This window comes from Tamandua tetradactyla, chromosome 3 (genome assembly GCF_023851605.1).
Source record: "Tamandua tetradactyla isolate mTamTet1 chromosome 3, mTamTet1.pri, whole genome shotgun sequence".
NCBI classification, from domain to species: Eukaryota; Metazoa; Chordata; class Mammalia; order Pilosa; family Myrmecophagidae; genus Tamandua; species Tamandua tetradactyla.
In genome coordinates this window covers 215,232,138-215,251,610 of record NC_135329.1, presented here as the reverse complement: position 1 = coordinate 215,251,610, position 19,473 = coordinate 215,232,138, and the positions used below count along the sequence as shown (strand labels likewise).

Genomic DNA, 19,473 nt, shown 5'->3' with positions numbered 1-19,473 from the left:
ACCAGTATACAGGAACCATGTGGAGTTATGGGCACGGAGGACCTCCTCCTCTCCTGCCTTCTCCCAGACTGCCTTCAAGGACTGCTGGGGGCTGCCTTTTCTCCTGTCTTCCTTTATCCTCCCCTTGACGTGCAGGAGAGGCAGGGGCCCTCTGTGCCCATCGCGCCACATGGTCCCTGTATACTGGTGCTCATGTCAGGCCCACATTTGCTGGGGGTCACCACTAGCTTCACCAATGAGAGGCAGGGCTGCAGTGCTCACCTGGCAGCCTTGCACGCAGCAGGCACTCCCAGGTCTGTCCAATGAAAGAGGTGGGGGTCAGGAAGTGAGGCTAATCAAGACAGTGTGTGCCCTCCCCTGCCATCTGCCTACCCTCCTCTCCCAGGGCCTTTGGGACTCCCAGGTTGGAAGTGTGTGGACCTTGGTGCCCTTCTGCTTGCTGGTATCCAAGAGTGGAGATGTGGCACCTCTTCTCTGAGTTTACAGCAGGTGCCTGCAACCTCAGCCTCAGACCCTGCTGTCTTGCCCTCAGCCTAAAGACAATTCAGTTTACCCCTCCAGTACTGACCTGATGAATGGGTGGGCTCATTGTGTTGAGTGCATGAAGCTTCAGGAAAAAGGCATTGCCGCCACAAAGCCTTCCCCTCGGGCTGTGGTTTGTCCCCTAGCAGGAGTATGAATTTACTCTGTTGCCGAAATGGAACCAGCCCAAGGAGGAGTCCTGCCACCATGATGGCTCTGAAAGCCCTACCTAGCCACCCCAGGCTGATGCTTCCTGGGTCAGACCTATTCCCCCCCAGGTTTCCCTTCCCCACAAGCACTCACATGCCCACAGAGAGCTCTTTTCTGACCATTTCATGCAAACTCCTACACCCAGTCTTTGCCACTCCTGCCTCCCCATCAGCCCACACAGAAGCCAGAATGCAGCTCCCAGGGCAAATCTTAACCCTATTTTTCTACTCGAAAGCTCCTCCATGCCTCCAAGCTCAAGATCAGGCTTCTGACAAGGCCCTCACAGCCTCCTGCTGGGCTCCCAGCCCCTCTCCAACCATCCTGAACAGGAAGCCCACCCTGGCCACCTTACAGGTCCTTCAAGAACCCTTTCCTACCAGTCCCCAAGCCCTCTGTGACTGCGGTGCCCTTCTCTCCATCTTCACGGTTCCTCCTTTAGGTCTCTGCATGTATTCAGTTTGTCTCTGTGAGTGTTTGCCCTGAGGTTACTATGGATCTGCCCCCATAGAGAAGGAACGGTGGTCCTGGGTTTTTGCAGAGCTGACCCTGGGGCAGGCGTGGCCAGAACCGAGGCAGGGGGTATGGTGCTCGGGGGAGCAGAGTGCCTCCCACTCGGAGTTGTCTAGGAGACCCACCCTACTTGTGAAAGTGCTCACTTGTCCAGGGAACATTTCAGGCGCGCCCGCGCCCTGGGGAGCAGCGCCGTGCCTCGGGAAGGGGACGCGCTGGTTTCGCCAGGTCGCGGCGCGCTCACGGTGGGCTCGGGCCGCCGGAGACGGGAGGAAAGCCTGTAGCCGCTTCTCCCCGCGCCCGGGCTGGGCAGGTGGTTGGACTCGGCCCGGCGTCCCGCTGGCCCCGGGCCCGCCCCGCCCCCCGCGGACCGCAGTGGGCCGGCCCGCCCCCGCCCCCGTCCCCGCCCCCGTCCCCGCCGCGCCTTCCAGCCGGCGCGGCGCTCGGTCCCCGGCGCGCAGCGGGCGCACTCGGCTTGCTCGGTTCCTGGCGCCATGGCCCCGGGCCTGCGCGGCCTCCCGCGGCGGGGCCTCTGGCTGCTCTTGGGTGAGTAGAGACGCGGCGGCCCGGCCTGACTTCCCGAGGACGCGCGGACCCGCTGCTCCGGAGCGGGCGGCCAGCCTCTTTGCACGGAGTCTCCGGGCGAGAAGGTCGAGCGTCTCAGTGTCCGGGCAAGGGATGCCGCCCACGGGGAAGAGGGGCAGCTTTGGGGGTGTCGGGGAGCCAGGGCGTGCCGAAAGACACCGGGCAGCTTTCCCCCGCACCCCGGGGAACTTGTCCGGCAGGATGACAGGAGCGCGCGGGCTTCCCCTTGCGTCCCTCACCCCGCGTCTCCTTTGGCTCCGAGCGGCTTCCCTGAACCCCTTAACGAGATCAGAAAGGTGCTCCTGGCGGAAGTGTTGGGGAGTCAGAACCGCAGCCCGTCTGCCTGGCTGCTGTACGGAACCTGACTGTTCCAGGCAGCAGTCGCTGCTCTGCGGATGAGCCTTCTGGGGTCCCCTCCCTTCCGCACGGCTCCCTGCTCGGGGACGCTTCCACAGCCTTTCTTTTTCCTTTTTAACTTGGCACTTCTGGCTGATGGCAATTGAGAAAGGGACTCTTGATAAGGTGGCAGAACGTGCTTGCCCTTCTGATTTGAGAGATTCTAAATGGAAACCCCAATGCCACCACGCTTAGCAAGACTTCACCAGAAATGTCTTCTTCACTATCCTGCCTCTAGTGTTTTTACACAATGCTGAGCCGAAAAGCCCTATAAACTGCTTCAACTATTAGACTGTCTCACTGTTTCGCCATCCTTTAATGGAAATGGAGGGGGTCACTTAGGTGAGAACCCGGTGCCCTGGGACGCGGCTACCATGCGTACCCGTGACTCTCCCAGGACAGGTGCCCTTGGCCCGAAGCCCCTGCTGCACACGTCCCTGGTCCTGACAAAGGGCTGGCCAGCGTCGTTTTGAGCCTTGGAAGCAGCTTGTGTCTGTGGAGTGTTGGTTCAGGCACCACAAGGAGGGTGCAGCCACTCACATCTGGTTAAATATGATATAATCCGAAATTGGCTGAAGTTACATGAAAAGCAAAATCTTGTGATAGAATTATCTTCCTCTGTTGTGCATGACTCTGGCTCCACGTGAAGCTGTTTCCATTTCTTAAGAAACTTACTGTCAGCATGGAGAGAGTGAGGGTGCGTGATGTTTCTTCACAAACAAATCGAGATTTGTTACTGGCATCCAGAGGCTGTCCCCTCTGAAGCTCGTGCACACAAGACCCAAAGTCATGACCACGTATAAAAAAGACCTTGTTTACCGAGGAAACGACTTTGGTTCTGGGGAAAGGCCAGAATCCCTGAAATCTTAGCATTATTCTGAGTGGTCTGGCTAGCATCTCTCTTGGCAGAACAAACACCGCTTTATGAGGTTATCACTAAATTAATGTCATTGGAGACCAGCAATTATTAAAAGAATGACCGAGCAGGCGCTGTCCTCTTCCTTCCCGAGTGGCGGCACGGCCAGGCCTGCTCAGCGATGGAGATGAGCCACCAGGAAGGCCGCGTGAACTGCTTTCTTTAAAAGCGTGCTGGTGCATAAGCTGAAGAACTTGTCTGTGGCTGTTTCGAGCTGTTTGTCTTCTGCGGTCAGCTCGCATTTTCGTTTTTAAGATCTCGGGTTATCTGCGTTTTCTGTTAACTTCATGTGTCTTGTGCAGTTTCCTGGTTCTTAGAAGCCCCTGAGCCCTGCACCTGAAAGTTTTGCATCCGTGGGAAAAGAAGGCAGTTTGCAGATGATAACGCGTAGGATGGTCCTGCTTGCAATGACCCCCTCCTCAGAGTGGGGGTGGGGGTGGGGGGGCACATCCTTCTCTCCTGGTCCTTGAATCTGGAGGCACTTTTAACCCCAAGGTCCAAATTTGAAGGGTTTTTATCTGCTAATCAACAAATTAGCAATTTTGTTGCTTGTGTGCCCTCTCTGAGTATTTCACTGCAGGGAGAAATTTCTGGATTTTTCTGTTCCATAGGCCAGTCAGGTGGGGTCTGGGCTAGGGGTTTTAAAAAATGTTTATATCCCAACTAGAAGGGGATCAAGCGACACATGAAGGAAATGCTGTAGGTGGATTTCTTGCTTAAGGCAAATAGTTAATTGGGAAAGTCCATTTCTCCTGATTTCCCCCCCCCATCCCCACCCCCATCATTGAGTCCAGTTTCACAGCTCCTCCTGTTAAATTGGCGCCTGGGTAAATGAGTTGCTCAGGTGCCCTATGGTGTGATGTGGGTTCCAGTTAAATGCTGACTGGGAGCCCTGTTGACTGGCTGTCAGCCCCATCCCCCCCTCCCGTAGGCACACAGCCCGCCTCCCTGAGGGTCCTGGGGGGGTACTCCCCTCTCAGCAGGCCCTGACTCAGGCCTGGAGGACGTGCCCCAGGCTGGCCGTGGGCTTTCTGTGGAGCCATCAGGGTGGGGCTGGGGAGTGGGTGTCTCTGGCCTCTAGGCTGGATCCCCTCTGTGGGCTCCAGCTTCCATCCTGGGAGCCACTGAGGGACGCCTATCTGTGACATGGAGAGCAATAGACGGGGCTGCGTTTGAGCCCTGCCTGAGCCCGCAGGGTACGGCCCCTGCAGCCTGGGGTGCGTGTTTGGGGAAGGCCTGAGGGTATTGCAGCCAGGAGGGCCAAGCAGAAGTGGAGATGGGGAGGGGGCCTGGGCTGAGGCAGCCCGTGGCTCTGCCCTGAGCTGCACTGTGGCCAGCCCCTCACACTGTCCCAGCAGGACTCGCCTGCCCCACCCACCACACCCCTGGGGCCCTGCCTGCCCACTCTCACCCCAGCACCCACCCCATGGGGTCTCTCCAGAGATGCCCTTGTCACCAGCCCTCTATCCAGGACCAGGTTAGCCTCTCCAGAAGACCTGGGAGGGGTTGTGTCAACACAGCAGCGGAGGGCACCCCGGACTGGCCTTATCCGTTTTGGCATAATGACGGTATTGTCACCCAGGGAAAAGCATTTTCCCCTAAGATGGTTTTATTGTCATATTTTCTTTGAAACAGGAAAGCTTCAAAGCCCACGCCCACTCCCCAGCCCCCGCCCCGATGGCTCCTCAGAAAGCCCACGGCCAGCCTGGGGCATGTCCTGCAGGCCTGAGTCAGGGCCTGCTGAGAGGGGAGTACACCCCCAGGACCCTCAGGGAGGAGGGCTCTGTGCCTACGGGACGGGGGGATGGGGCTGACTTCGATCTAAAGCAAGGATTCCAACAGCTTTGTTGGCAAGGCTGGCCTTTCTGATTTTATTTCCTTATTAGGCCTCACAGTCTCTCCTTTACTTTCCTCCAGAATACTTCCCTTCCTCCCATATGGGGTCCCTGGCCCACGGGCCAGAGAGCCAGCCCTGCACGTCCCCCACCTCTCCCGCCTCACACCTTGTCCAACTCCCACCTCGCCCAGGTCTCCCACCTTGCCTGCCTCCCCCACCTCACCCAACCCCCCCAACTTGCCCGTCCCCACCACCTCACCCAGGTCCCCCACCACCTCGCCCACGTCCCCCACCTCGCCCACCCCCCCAATTCAACTGGGTCCCCAACGCCCGTCCCCCCCACCTCATCCGGGTCTCCCTCACCCCAGAGAGAGGCTGAGGAAATGGATGCTCGGCCTGGGGAGGGAGGAGTAGAGTGGGGGATTCACAGAGACTCTCCCTGACGCTTCCCGGAGCAGCCCTGGGCTTGGTGGTAAATAGACGTTGACTTTGTACAGTGCGCTGTTGACAAACAGACTGTGACTGTGGTTGTGCCGATTTCAATTACCAAAATACGAAGCAGAATATAGTTCATGTGCCTGTTTGTTCCACCCTGTAAGTGAGCAGACCATGGGGGTGGTCGCCCCAGGGGCTGTCTGGGGCTGGGGACTGGCTGGGGACAGCTCCCTGGGGCTAGGGGTGGCTGCCTGGAGCTGTGGGGCTCCCTGGGGTGGGGTCTTCCTAGGGCTGTGTGGTGCAGCCCTGCCCACAGGAAGCGACCCGAACTGGAGCAGGCCAGCCCCTCCCAGGCTCGCTCATGCTGCCACTCTCTGGGGTCAGCCCCAGACTCGGAGCCACAGAGCAGGTCACATCCCGCGGTCCTGGTTTTTGGGAGATGGCGGGGCCCACGCAGAGCCCACGTGGGGTGAGGGTGCAGCCAGGTTCTCATACGCCTGACAGTGCTGCGGGGGCGTCGCCCTCAGGGTCGCGCTGACCTTCACTCCATGTGGAGCGTGGCATGACCTCCTGGATTCTAGGAGGCAGCAGGACCTTGGCTGGTACATGGGGGGGGGGGGGGCATCGAGGGCCCCACCAGGCCCCAGGGGGCTGTGGAGAGGCCGATGGGGGTGGGCATGTGGGAGTGGGCACGTAGGGGGGGCAGGGGGCGAGATGACAGCCCCCGCCGTGGTCATTGCAGTGCACCAGCTCTTCATGGTCAGCGCCTGCCAGGATGCCAGCTTCGATGCCGCCATCCGGGAGCTCTGCCTGGCCCAGTTCCAGCTGGACATGGAGGCCATCGGGGAACCGCTGTGGTGTGACTGGGACAAGACCATTGCGTGAGTCCTGGGGGTCCGTCCCTGTCCCTGGTGCACAGAGCCACAGCTGGAGGTCCATACCTGTCCCTAGGAAATGGATGTGGTTGGGAGTCCAGCCCCCTGTCCCTGGTGCACACAGCTGCAGCTGGTGTCTGTCCCTCTGTCCCTAGGGCACACAGCTGCAGCTGGTGTCTGTCCCTCTGTCCCTAGGGCACACAGCTGCATCTGGTGTCTGTCCCTCTGTCCCCGGGGCATGCAGATGCAGCTGAGGTCTGTCTCTCTGTCCCTGGGCCACACAGACACAGCTGTGGGTCTGTCCCTCTCTCCAGTGCACGCAGATACAGCTGTGGGTCTGTCCTTTTGTCCCTGGGACGTGGAGATGCAGCTGGGGTCTGTCCCTCTGTCCCCAGGGCACATGGCTGCAGTGTGGGTTTGTCCCTCTGTCCCCATTACACACGGACAGACGTACTTGCCCAGCCCCAGCTCGCCTATGGAGGACAGTCCTCCCTTCGAGGGCTGGCGCACAGGCAGCTTCCCTGCTCTGTCTGGCAGAGCCCACCTGCGGCCCCCGTGCAGCCCCTCATGCCTGGAAACTTTGTCCAGTCCCTGAGCTCTCCCTGGACCGCATGCCGTCTGTGGGCAGAGCATTGAGTCCAACTCCAGGGCCTCACCGTGCTCAGCAGAGACCAGTGCTCCAGACTGGTGGTGAAGGGAACCTCACCTGGGGAGGCTCAAATAAACAGTAATGCAGGCGGGGGGAGGCAGGGTGCAATCATGACATACAGGACTTAGAGAAAGAGACCCACCGCACACCCTCTGTCCAACTTCAGGGGTGGAGAACTGCCCCACCTGAGGCGAAGTGGCCAGCTCCTCCAGGACCAGCACCCAGGCCCCTCATCCCAAGACCAGTGGCCCTTGTGAGGGCGCACTGACCCCGGGGAACCCCGAGGGCAAGGGCAGAGGCTGAAGCCTTGGGCTCGGGGTTGGGGTTAGGAGACCTTTGGCTCTGCCTGGACACCTGTGGTTTCTTCCTTTCCGTGGCTGTCCCTTGGCTCCCCTGGGCAGGCCAGCCATGGTCCCTTTTCCCCTGGGCACTCTGGGGTTTAGGAATCAGCCTCGGGTGGGGGGCGAGGGGGAGAGGGCAGGACATGACCCAGGCAGGTCTCACTCCACCCAGAGCCCCTATGGGCGCCGTGTCCACATCATGACTGCCCCTTCCGGGCTGCTGAGGTGGTCAGGCAGGCGCCGCTGAGTTTATTTCCATGGTGCAGGGGACAAGGTGAAGTTTCGCTGCCCCTTCCTGGGCCGCGGGGTCCCCGGTGCTTCCCCCGTGGGTCCCCTGGCGCCTTCCTACTTGCTGAGCCAGGGTCTCACTGTCCACTCACGGATAAGTGGAGTTAAGTCAGAGCAGCCTGCTCTTGGGGCTAACTGCCTTCTGTCGCTGCTGAGTCACTTGTATTTAAAGTAAAGATTGTTTTATATTAGGGCCCAGGAGCAGGGGCCCCCGGGGCCAGGCCCATCTCGGACAGCAGTGAAGCGGTCACTGCAGGGTGCTGGGAGCTGGTCCTAGGAGCACGTGGTGAGAAACCGAAGCCACCAGAAAAGGCTTCCGAGGTGCCGGGAATGGCACCTCGGCCCAGGGAGCCACAGTGACCAAGCCAGAAATAGATGCCCAGGGACCGGGCTGTGAGGGCTCTCTTATTTAAGAAGAAAATCAAGATAACATAAGGAGCACAAAGCAAAGGTCCCCGTCATCACAGCCTCTCAGCAGCCCCCAGCCTGCCCACCGGGGGAGCGGGGGTGGCCGAATAACAGCACCCAGAGGTGGCCACATTCGAATCCTGACACATGAAGGACAAGGGGGCTAAGGCTGCCAAGCAGCTGACCCTAGAGTGGGGTGGTCATCCTGGATTGTGGGAGGCCCAGTGTCACCGCCGGGGCCCTTGTAAGAGAACAGTCAGGGCTCAAAGGGTGGACGCAGTGGGAAGCTGCCGTGCTGGCCTTGGAGATGGAGAAGGGACCATGAGCCACGGACCAGTGCCTCCAGAGGCTGGAAAAGGCAAGAAGCAGGGTCTCCCCTGGGGCCTCAGAAGGAAGCAGGCCTTCCGGCCCCAGGACTTCAGCCAGTGAGACCCGTGTGGGACCTCCGACCTCCCGCCCTGTCTGGGAATAAATGTTTTAAACCAACACTGGTGACTGGCAGCCCTGGGAAGCAGATGCAGGGCCCTGGCAGCCCCTGGGGGCTGACTGAGGACCCTGTCCCGACAGAAGGACCACCTGGCAGCAGGCTCCCTACATGCCACCTGTTCTATTTTGCCAGAATCTAGCTGCTGGAATGCGATATGCCAGAAACAGAACGGCTTTTATAAGGAGGGATTTATTAAATGGCAAGTTTACAGTTCTAAGGCCATGAAAATGTCCCAATTAAAGCAAGTCTATAAAAATGTCCAAATTAAGGCACCAACAAGAGGTTACCTTCACTCAAGAAAGGCCAATGAAGTTCAGGGTTTCTCTGTCAAATGGAAAGGCACATGGCGATGTCTGCTGCTCTCTCTCCAGGCTTCTTGTTTCATGAAGCTCCCTTGGGGGCGTTTTCCTTCTTCATCTCCAAAGGTCTCTGGCTGCATGGGCTCTTGTAGCTCTTGTAACTCTCTCGTTGTTGTGAAGCTTTCTCTGAAATGCTTTTTTTTGTTGCTGTTTTGTTTTGTTTTGTTTTGTTTTACTTTACTTTTTATTGTGGTAAAATATATACAACATAAAATTTTCCATTTTAACCATTTTTAAGTATAAAATTTAGTGACATTGATTACTTTTACAGTGTTGTTGTAGCCATCACCACCAGTCATTACCAAAAGCTTTTTTTTTATTAATTAAAGAAAAAAAAGAAATTAACGCAACATTTAGAACTCATTCCATTCTACATATGCAATCAGTAATTCTTAATATCATCACATAGATGCATGATCATTGTTTCTTAGTATATTTGCATCGATTTAGAAGAACTAGCAAAACAACAGAAAAAGATATAGAATGTTAATATAGAGAAAAAAATAAAAATAATAATAGTAAAAAAAAAAAAGACAAACAGACAAACAAACAAAAAAACCTATAGCTCAGATGCAGCTTCATTCAGTGTTTTAACATGATTACTTTACAATTAGGTATTATTGTGCTGTCCATTTTTGAGTTTTTGTATCTAGTCCTGTTGCACAGTCTGTATCCCTTCAGCTCCAATTACCCATTATCTTACCCTGTTTCTAACTCCTGCTGAACTCTGTTACCAATGACATATTCCAAGTTTATTCTCGAATGTTGGTTCACATCAGTGGGACCATACAGTATTTGTCCTTTAGTTTTTGGCTAGTCTCACTCAGCATAATGTTCTCTAGGTCCATCCATGTTATTACATGCTTCATAAGTTTATTCTGTCTTAAAGCTGCATTAATATTCCATCGTATGTGTATACCACAGTTTATTTAGCCATTCCGCTGTTGATGGACATTTTGGCTATCTCCATCTCTTTGCAATTGTAAACAACACTGCTATAAACATTGGTGTGCAAATGTCCGTTTGTGTCTTTGCCCTTAAGTCCTTTTAGTAGATACCCAGCAATGGGATTGCTGGGTCGTATGGCAATTCTATATTCAGCTTTTTGAGGAACCGCCAAACTGCCTTCCACAGTGGTTGCACCATTTGACATTCCCACCAGCAGTGGATAAGTGTGCCTCTTTCTCCGCATCCTCTCCAGCACTTGTCATTTTCTGTTTTGTTGATAATGGCCATTCTGGTGGGTGTGAGATGATATCTCATTGTGGTTTTGATTTGCATTTCTCTAATGGCCAGGGACATTGAGCATCTCTTCATGTGCCTTTTGGCCATTTGTATTTCCTCTTCTGAGAGGTGTCTTTTTCCCATTTTGTAATTGGGTTGGCTGTCTTTTTGTTGTTGAGTTGGACAATCTCTTTATAAATTCTGGATACTAGACCTTTATCTGATATGTCATTTCCAAATATTGTCTCCCATTGTGTAGGCTGTCTTTCTACTTTCTTGATGAAGTTCTTTGATGCACAAAAGTGTTTAATTTTGAGGAGCTCCCATTTATTTATTTCCTTCTTCAGTGCTCTTGCTTTAGGTTTAAGGTCCATAAAACCGCCTCCAATTGTAAGTTTTATAAGATATCTCCCTACATTTTCCTCTAACTGTTTTATGGTCTTAGACCTAATGTTTAGATCTTTGATCCATTTTGAGTTAACTTTTGTATAGGGTGTGAGATACGGGTCCTCTTTCATTCTTTTGCTTATGGATATCCAGTTCTCTAGGCACCATTTATTGAAGAGACTGTTCTGTCCCAGGTGAGTTGGCTTGACTGCCTTATCAAAGATCAAATGTCCATAGATGAGAGGGTCTATATCTGAGCACTCTATTCGATTCCATTGGTCGATATATCTATCTTTATGCCAATACCATGCTGTTTTGACCACTGTGGCTTCATAATATGCCTTAAAGTCAGGCAGCGCGAGACCTCCAGTTTCGTTTTTTTTCCTCAAGATGTTTTTAGCAATTCAGGGCACCCTGCCCTTCCAGATAAATTTGCTTATTGGTTTTTCTATTTCTGAAATATAAGTTGTTGGGATTTTGATTGATATTGCATTGAATCTGTAGATCAATTTAGGTAGGATTGACATCTTAACTATATTTAGTCTTCCAGTCCATGAACACAGTATGCCCTTCCATCTACTTAGGTCTTCTGTGATTTCTTTTAGCAGTTTTTTGTAGTTTTCTTTATATAGGTTTTTTGTCTCTTTAGTTAAATTTATTCCTAGGTATTTTATTCTTTTAGTTGCAGTTGTAAATGGGATTCGTTTCTTGATTTCCCCCTCAGCTTGTTCATTACTAGTGTATAGAAATGCTACAGATTTTTGAATGTTGATCTTGTAACCTGCTACTTTGCTGTACTCATTTATTAGCTCTAGTACTTTTGTTGTGGATTTTTCCGGGTTTTCGACGTATAGTATCATATCGTCTGCAAACAGTGATAGTTTTACTTCTTCCTTTCCAATTTTGATCCTTGTATTTCTTTTTCTTGTCTAATTGCTCTGGCGAGAACTTCCAACACAATGTTGAATAACAGTGGTGATAGTGGACATCCTTGTCTTGTTCTTGATCTTAGGGGGAATGTTTTCAGTTTTTCCCAATTGAGGATGATATTAGCTGTGGGTTTTTCATATATTCCCTTTATTATTTTAAGGAAGTTCCCTTGTATTCCTATCCTTTGAAGTGTTTTCAATAGGAAAGGACGTTGAATTTTGTCAGATGCCTTCTCTGCATCAGTCAAGATGATCATGTGGTTTTTCTGCTTTGATTTGTTGATATGGTGTATTACATTAATTGATTTTCTTATGTTGAACCATCCTTGCATACGTGGGATGAATCCTACTTGGTCATGATGTATAATTCTTTTAATGTGTTGTTGGATACGATTTGCTAGAATTTTGTTGAGGATTTTTGCATCTATGTTCATTAGAGAGATTGGTCTGTAGTTTTCTTTTTTTGTAATATCTTTGCCTGGTTTGGGTGTGAGGGTGATGTTGGCTTCATAGAATGAATTAGGTAGTTTTCCCTCCACTTCGATTTTTTTGAAGAGTTTGAGGAGAGTTGGTACTAATTCTTTCTGGAATGTTTGATAGAATTCACCTGTGAAGCCGTCTGGTCCTGGACTTTTCTTTTTAGGAAGCTTTTGAATGACTGATTCAATTTCTTTACTTGTGATTGGTTTGTTGAGGTCATCTGTTTCTTCTTGAGTCAAAGTTGGTTGTTCATGTCTTTCCAGGAACCCGTCCATTTCCTCTAAATTGTTGTATTTATTAGTGTAAAGTTGTTCATAGTATCCTGTTATTACCTCCTTTATTTCTGTGAGGTCAGTAGTTATGTCTCCTCTTCCATTTCTGATCTTATTTATTTGCGTCCTCTCTCTTCTTCTTTTTGTCAATCTTGCTAAGGGCCCATCAATCTTACTGATTTTCTCATAGAACCAACTTCTGGTCTTTTTTATTTTCTCTATTATTTTCATGTTTTCAATTTCATTTATTTCTGCTCTAATCTTTGTTATTTCTTTCCTTTTGCTTGCTTTGGGATTCGTTTGCTATTCTTTCTCCAGTTCTTCCAAGTGGACAGTTAATTCCTGCATTTTTGCCCTTTCTTCTTTTCTGATATAGGCATTTAGGGCAATAAATTTCCCTCTTAGCACTGCCTTTGCTGCGTCCCATAAATTTTGATATGTTGTGTTTTCATTTTCATTCGCCTCGAGGTATTTACTAATTTCTCTTGCAATTTCTTCTTTGACCCACTCGTTGTTTAGGAGTGTGTTGTTGAGCCTCCATGTATTTGTGAATTTTCTGGCACTCCGCCTATTATTGATTTCCAACCTCATTCCTTTATGATCCGAGAAAGTGTTGTGTATGATTTCAATCTTTTTAAATTTGTTAAGACTTGCTTTGTGACCCAGTATATGGTCTATCTTTGAGAATGATCCATGAGCACTTGAGAAAAAGGTGTATCCTGCTGTTGTGGGATGTAATGTCCTATAAATGTCTGTTAAGTCTAGCTCATTTATAGTAATATTCAGATTCTCTTTTTCTTTATTGATCCTCTGTCTAGATGTTCTGTCCATTGATGAGAGTGGGGAATTGAAGTCTCCAACTATTATGGTATATGTGTCTATTTCCCTTTTCAGTGTTTGCAGTGTATTCCTCACGTATTTTAGGGCATTCTGGTTCGGTGCATAAATATTTATGATTGTTATGTCTTCTTGTTTAATTGTTCCTTTTATTAGTACATAGTGTCCTTCTTTGTCTCTTTTAACTGTTTTACATTTGAAGTCTAATTTGTTGGATATTAGTATAGCTACTCCTGCTCTTATTCTGGTTGTTATTTGCATGGAATATCTTTTCCCAACCTTTCACTTTCAACCTATGTTTATCTTTGGGTCTAAGATGTGTTTCCTGTAGACAGCATATAGAAGGATCCTGTTTTTTAATCCATTCTGCCAGTCTATTTCTTTTGATTGGGGAGTTCAGTCCATTAACATTTAGTGTTATTACTGTTTGGATAATATTTTCCTCTACCATTTTGCCTTTTGTATTATATATATCATATCTGACTTTCCTTCTTTCTACACTCTTCTCCATACCTCTCTCTTCTGTCTTTTCGTATCTGACTCTAGTGCTCCCTTTAGTATTTCTTCAGAGCTGGTCTCATGGTCACAAATTCTCTCAGTGACTTTTTGTCTGAGAATGTTTTAATTTCTCCCTCATTTTTGAAGGACAATTTTGCTGGATATAGGAGTCTTGGTTGGCAGTTTTTCTCTTTTAGTAATTTAAATATATCATCCCACTGTCTTCTAGCTTCCATGGTTTCTGCTGAGAAATCTACACATTGAAATGCTTTTTCTTTTAAAGGATTCCAGTAAACTACTCAAGACCCAGCCAGAGTGGGTGGAGTCACATCTCCCTGTAGTCAAAGGCTAATACCCACAACTAGGTGGGAAACATCTCCATGGAAATAATCTAATCAAGTTTTCCAACCTGTGTTTCTGAATAGGGATCAAAGAAACTGCTGCCTCCACAAGGTGGATTAGGATTAAAACATGGCTTTTCTAGTGTACTTAATCCTTTCATACCAGCACACTACCCAAGGCTAAGACTGAAAGAGGGGAAACTAAAGCAGAGGGAAAAAAGTGACATTCACAGAAGAGAACCCCAGTGACCATCAGCAAAGCTGCAAGGCCACCTGCTGGTCCAGCCGAGGCCTCTCCTGGCCCCTGAATCCTGTCCCCAAGCCTACCCAAGGGCTCTCCTGGCTCTGGAACCTCACTCCCAAGCCCAACCCCAGCAGGAAGGAGGAGGAACTTGCCCATAGCCCTGTGGCTGTCAAGGGTAGACCCCGAATTCAGAAGCTAACCGAGGCCTGTCTGACCCCAAATCCAGGCTCTGGATCCTGCTCAAGGCTGGTTGAGTGTGAGCAGGCCGAGCCCGGGTGCAAGCACTTGCTGGAAGAACTGTGGTTGGTTTCTCCTCCAGAAGGACCTGAGGCCCTGACATCAGGGTTCTCTGAGCTGTCAGCACTTCTGACAGTGACATGGACAGGTGGACAGGGCTGGGCTGAGGTGACGACAGGGAGGAGTGTGGAGAAAAGAAAAGCTGGACAGCCTGGGGCCATCCAAGGTGGCCTTGGAGGATCCCTCCCTGCACTCGGCTTTGCACTCAGGGAAGCCCCCGAAGATGAGACCAGCTGGCTTCTCTGCAGACCCCTCCCCTTGGCGCTGGTCGGTGGGAGACCACCTGAGCCATGTGCCGTGACCCCTCTCGGGCCTGGGGACTTAGGGGCAGCCCTTTGGCCCCATCGCACTGCCACCTCCACTCAGCACACCTTCCCTGAGTTTCTACTGGAAGCTTCTTCTGGAAAATTAGGTGGGTCTGGGATTAGGGTCCTGGTGGGGTGCAATTAAGAGGTGAAATGCCAATGGCTCCCATGTTCCTGGTGGGTGCAGGGAGAGAGGGTGGGGTCCCTGCTGAACACTGAAGGGGCCCGAGAGAGAAGAGCTAACAAAGAGGGGGACCAGACCTGCTGGAGCCTTGGGACATGGGAGGGGACGAGATGAGCACAGGTGCCCGCAGTCGGGACGTAGGTGGGGAGTGATGGGGGGAGGGGCAGCGAACCACCGGCAGAGGCAAGATGACAGAAAGGGCTTACGAAAAGATACAAAAGCCATCCTGAAGGTGCTCCAAAACTAGGATAATTTAAGCAAAAAAATGATGGCAGTATTGGATTATAACCCAGAGGGGAAAGTGAATACCCAGGAGTCCGTTGCAATGTAAATGAGTGGGGGGGGGGGGGGCAGAGGGGGCTGTCGAGGGAAGCTGGGGGCTCACAGCCAACCCAGGGGGAGACTATTTACAGGCAGCTGCATGTGAGAGGGCTTACCCCCCCACACTAAGGGACAAGGACAGATGTACACCTTCCAGCCATCACAGGCTGGGGCCAGGGGGTCTGGGGGCACGCTTGTCCCAGTCCAGGGGCTCCCTGGCTCTGGACTCTGCAGGCGGAAGGTCCTGTGGCTGCTGTACTGGGGGGGCTGGGGGGCGCTGGTGAGGGTCCCCAGCCACCTTGGAAAGAACCCTCCGCGGAACTGGGCGTGCTGCCCCCAGCTCTTGCCCTTGATTCATTCCTGGGGTGGCAGGAGCGTGGCGTTTGCTCATTCTAGGCATGGGGGTGGGGGGCTGACTCCCCCTCCCTGCGTGTCTGACAGCGCTGGGGGTCGTTCTTGGGGGGTCTGAAATCCAGGGTGTCTGACCCGCTGGCTGTGCCAGGCAGGAGCCCCAATTTACCAAGGGTTCTGATATGCTGATGGAAATGTAATGTAATTTCATGTATTTACCAGGAGCATAACCTAATTTTGGAGGGTGCCGGGAGCACAGAAATGTCTCACCAGGAAGTCTCCTTTCTAGAGGCCTTCCTGTGGGCGTGGGGGGAGCACAGCCGGAGGAAAGTGAAAGGTTCTGGCACGTTCCAGAACTCAAGCAGAAAACAGCTGGTTTCAAAGTGACCGCAAATCAGACTTGCTCACTGAGAGGAGAAATGCAGGCCAACCGAAGGCTGCTGCTCCCCGTTTCCTGAGCAGCATTGGTGCCTGAAGGGTCATTGTGGGGGTGGGAGATGGGGGCCCTCCCGCGGCCGTCCTCGGGGCTGGGCCCTGCCCACAGACTCCTCTGCCCAGTCCTAGGCTCTGGGATTCACAGCTGTTGGCCGTGCCCACCCCCCACGCCCTCACCCCACGGCCGCCTCGGTGTCCTCTGTCCTGGCTCATGCTGGGTGGGGGTGGGGGGGTTGCTGTAGGTTCCCGCCAGGGAGGCCTCGGGCTTCTTTCGCCCCCCCATCCCTCCCTGCCCTGCCCGCTGCCCTGGCGCAGAAGCCGGAGGGGGAGGGGGAGGGGGGTCACCCCCGCAGCGTTTTGCGGGCTCCCTCTCCCCGCAGAGCAGGCCAGCAGGAAACGTGCATGTGCACGCAAGTTAAAATACCCATTAGCAGCTTTGCAGTTTTTGCAGATCCCGCTTTTACTGGGGGAGTTTCTAAGGGCTGCCCGAAACGCTGAGCTCGGGGGTGGGGGGTGGGGGGTGGGGGTAGCTCGTGCCGCGGTTACCCACCCGGGGTTCCTGGTCCTCCCGGCTCCGGGGTGGGGCTACTGCCCGGCACTGCCCCTCCTCCTGACGCCGCCCGCTGGTCTCGGGGACCCGGGGGGGGGCAGAGGAGGGGCCCTGGTCCTTTGTCAACCCTCAGAGCTGGTGCGGGGCCAGTCCTGGGGGGCGGGTGAGGGCCCAGTGCTCCAGCATGCGGCCCCTTGCGTCGCCCTCCAGGTGGCCCACCCCCGAGTCTCTCCGGCTCCGAGAGGGGGCACAGACGGACAGACAGACGCTCCCGGACGCAGCAGGGAGCCGGGCCTCCGCGGCAGCCATCCGGCTCGTTTCCGAACGGAGAGGGTCAGCGAAGGGCGCCGAGGCGGGAGGGCGGCCAGGTGGGCTGCGTCTCGCCGGCAGGGCCCCTTCCGCCCGCCCCCCATCCCCCGGTCACCCCGCGTCCTGGAGGACCCGGACCGGTCCCAGCTGTGCGGGCGGCCGCGACTTCCAGGGCCGTCAGGCCAGTTGCGGGGTTTCCGTGACATCCATCCTGGCAGGCTGGACACGGCAGGGCGGAGCAGCCCCACGCCGGGTCCCGGGGGCCCGCCGCAGCCACTCGTGTTTTCGCCACGTGTCCCAAGGCACGCCAGCCCCGGTACCTGGGCGGAGCGCCCTGTGGGGGCGCGATGGACGGGTCCCGCGTCTGCCCGCGTCTTGTCGCAGTTAAAGCCTGCCGACCCACTCTCTTTCGCGTACCCTCGTGGGTGGCAGGGAAGGCGCCAGCGAGTGGCAGAACGCCACCGCCTCTCCAGGTTTTGCTGTTAAGGGTGACATCCCAGGACTTCTGGGCAAGTAGCCTTCCTCCTTGCCACTAATTACTTGCTTAGGAATTCCTGGGGGGAAACAAGAGTTCTTAGACTGGGGTTACTGTACACTGCAACAGAAACATTCCCTGCTTCTTGACAAGTCTGTCCCGTTGCCCTTCCAAAGAATTTTACCAGTTTATCACTCCACCAGCAACAGAGGAAAATAAATTACTTTGCATGTCTTTAGTTATTAGGAAGGTTCAACTGTTGTCCTACAGTTGTTTTCAATTTTTTTCTCCAGTGCAGATTTTCTGACCACAGGCCTTGCTGTTTATCCTTTGAGGGCATTTTTATCTTCTTTTACAAACTCTTAAATATTGTAGATGTTAACTTGTGGTTCATTTTGTTGTAAATATTCTCTCTCCTTGATAATCTCTATTTTCCATGTTTTGCACATCAGTTAACATATGAAGTCTCTGACTTACCCCTCAGAGGTCTGGGACAGTTTGATTTTGGCAGAGTCAGTGTCGGGTTCCCAAATTCCCTTGCTGCAGGTGAAGAAAGTGGTATGGCCAGAGTGGTGGTTCTGTGTCCTTTTAGTTGTTCTGCATTAGAAATATTTAGATTCCTAACAGAGCCGGTAGTTACCTTAAGATATGAATTTAATTTTGAGCCATTAAATTTGAAAATATTCTTCTGCTGGCATCTCTCCATAGAAACTGAGGCATCATCCTTTATCCCAGTTGACTTCTTTAATTCTAACTTTGTCTTTAATTCCCATCCCTTGCTAAAGTATCATGAATTTTATATCATTATTTATAAATAATATTTTATCTTAGCATCTACTCCGTCTAAAATCTGATCCAGGCTCTTTGAATTTCGACATGTTCTAAAATCTTCCATTCCAAAACTTGATGAGCCATTAAAACACTTTTAAACTTTTATTTACAGCTGCTGACCTCTCATGTACTTTTCAGTGCCAGTTGAGAGCAGAGTCCATACATCAGATCCCCTCCCCATCCCACCCTTCCCACCCTTTCCAATCTGAGTCTTTATTCCCATTAATTCATGGACATCAGTCTTGATGACAGTAATATTTTCATCAATATATCAGTCTTATGAGATTTTTCAGCCCTCATCTTATTTCATCCTCAGCAGAATTTGAGTAATTCCTGCTTATGAAATCTTCTTTTTTCTCCAGACAATTTTGACTGTTCTCACAGGTTAGATTCCCGGAACCTAATATGTAGGATATTTATTTGGAAGTGCTCTTGGGATAAATGTAGTGGAAAGGAAAGAAGAGAAAGAAATCCTGGGCAGAGGGAAAATTGAATCTGCAAAGCAACCTTATTACTGACATGGCCCAGTATATGCATACTTAACTGAACTAGAATGGCCATAACTACATACCCTGGTCTCCATTAATCACCCTGGGAATGTGTGACCTTATGGCTTGTGGTTTTCTGCAGGTGAGGCAATCCTCAAATATCCAAACAAATAAAGGACATTGTCAGAGTGTTGATAACACTCAGAATCTGAGCAGGAAATTTTTCACATAAGAAGGATCTTGGTGGACCATTTACATGTCCATCCAGTTCCTCTCCTATCTTACTTGGATCTATCTTTATTCAGGGAGCTGTTCCCCCAGGCCTCTCTTCCTGAAGGAATCTGCAAGGGGAAGTACATTTACCTGTAATGCTACCATGGCTTCAGGTGTTCTTGGGGCCAATCAGTATCCTTCTACCTTGTGCATTCTAGATTTCCCTCACCACCACATGGCACCTCTTTCTGTCTCAGGTCTTATCCTTGATGGGTCAGATCTCTTTGTCACAATGCCTTGCTCAGGCAGGGTTTGCTAAATTTTCCATTTATTAACAAGTTTGACAGGTGAATATAGAGAGGTACCTAAGTAAATCATGTAGGTGCCAAACGTACTCTTCTTTCCTCATGTAACATAACAGCATACCTTTAAATTAATCACACTTGCCAAAATAGTGATCCCTATTCTTGCCTATTAGGCCCTGATCATAAATAGCAAGAAGTGCCTAGGTGGAACTAAAGCAAAGAGATCAGTGGCAGCATTCTTGACCTTGTATCTTTCAAATAAATATTAGAATCAATTTTTAAAAAAAAAAGATAATGAATTTAAATGTATTTCCTTCCTATATCAATTATCTAAACATGATTTATTAAACAATGTTTCCTTCCTCAATTATTTTATTAT

General features: G+C 51.5%; 1 protein-coding gene across 1 annotated transcript in view; it reads left to right on the top strand.

Annotated features, from left to right (window-relative positions):
- Window positions 1-1,690: 1,690 nt before the first annotated feature.
- The window catches only part of RAMP1 (receptor activity modifying protein 1), a 40,638-nt gene continuing 22,855 nt past the window's right edge, over window positions 1,691-19,473 (top strand). Inside the window, exons 1-2 of the mRNA XM_077151807.1 lie at window positions 1,691-1,788; window positions 6,154-6,292. Of these exons, the coding sequence (XP_077007922.1) occupies window positions 1,737-1,788; window positions 6,154-6,292 (191 nt within the window). The 5' untranslated portion in view covers window positions 1,691-1,736. The remainder of the gene's footprint in view (window positions 1,789-6,153; window positions 6,293-19,473) is intronic.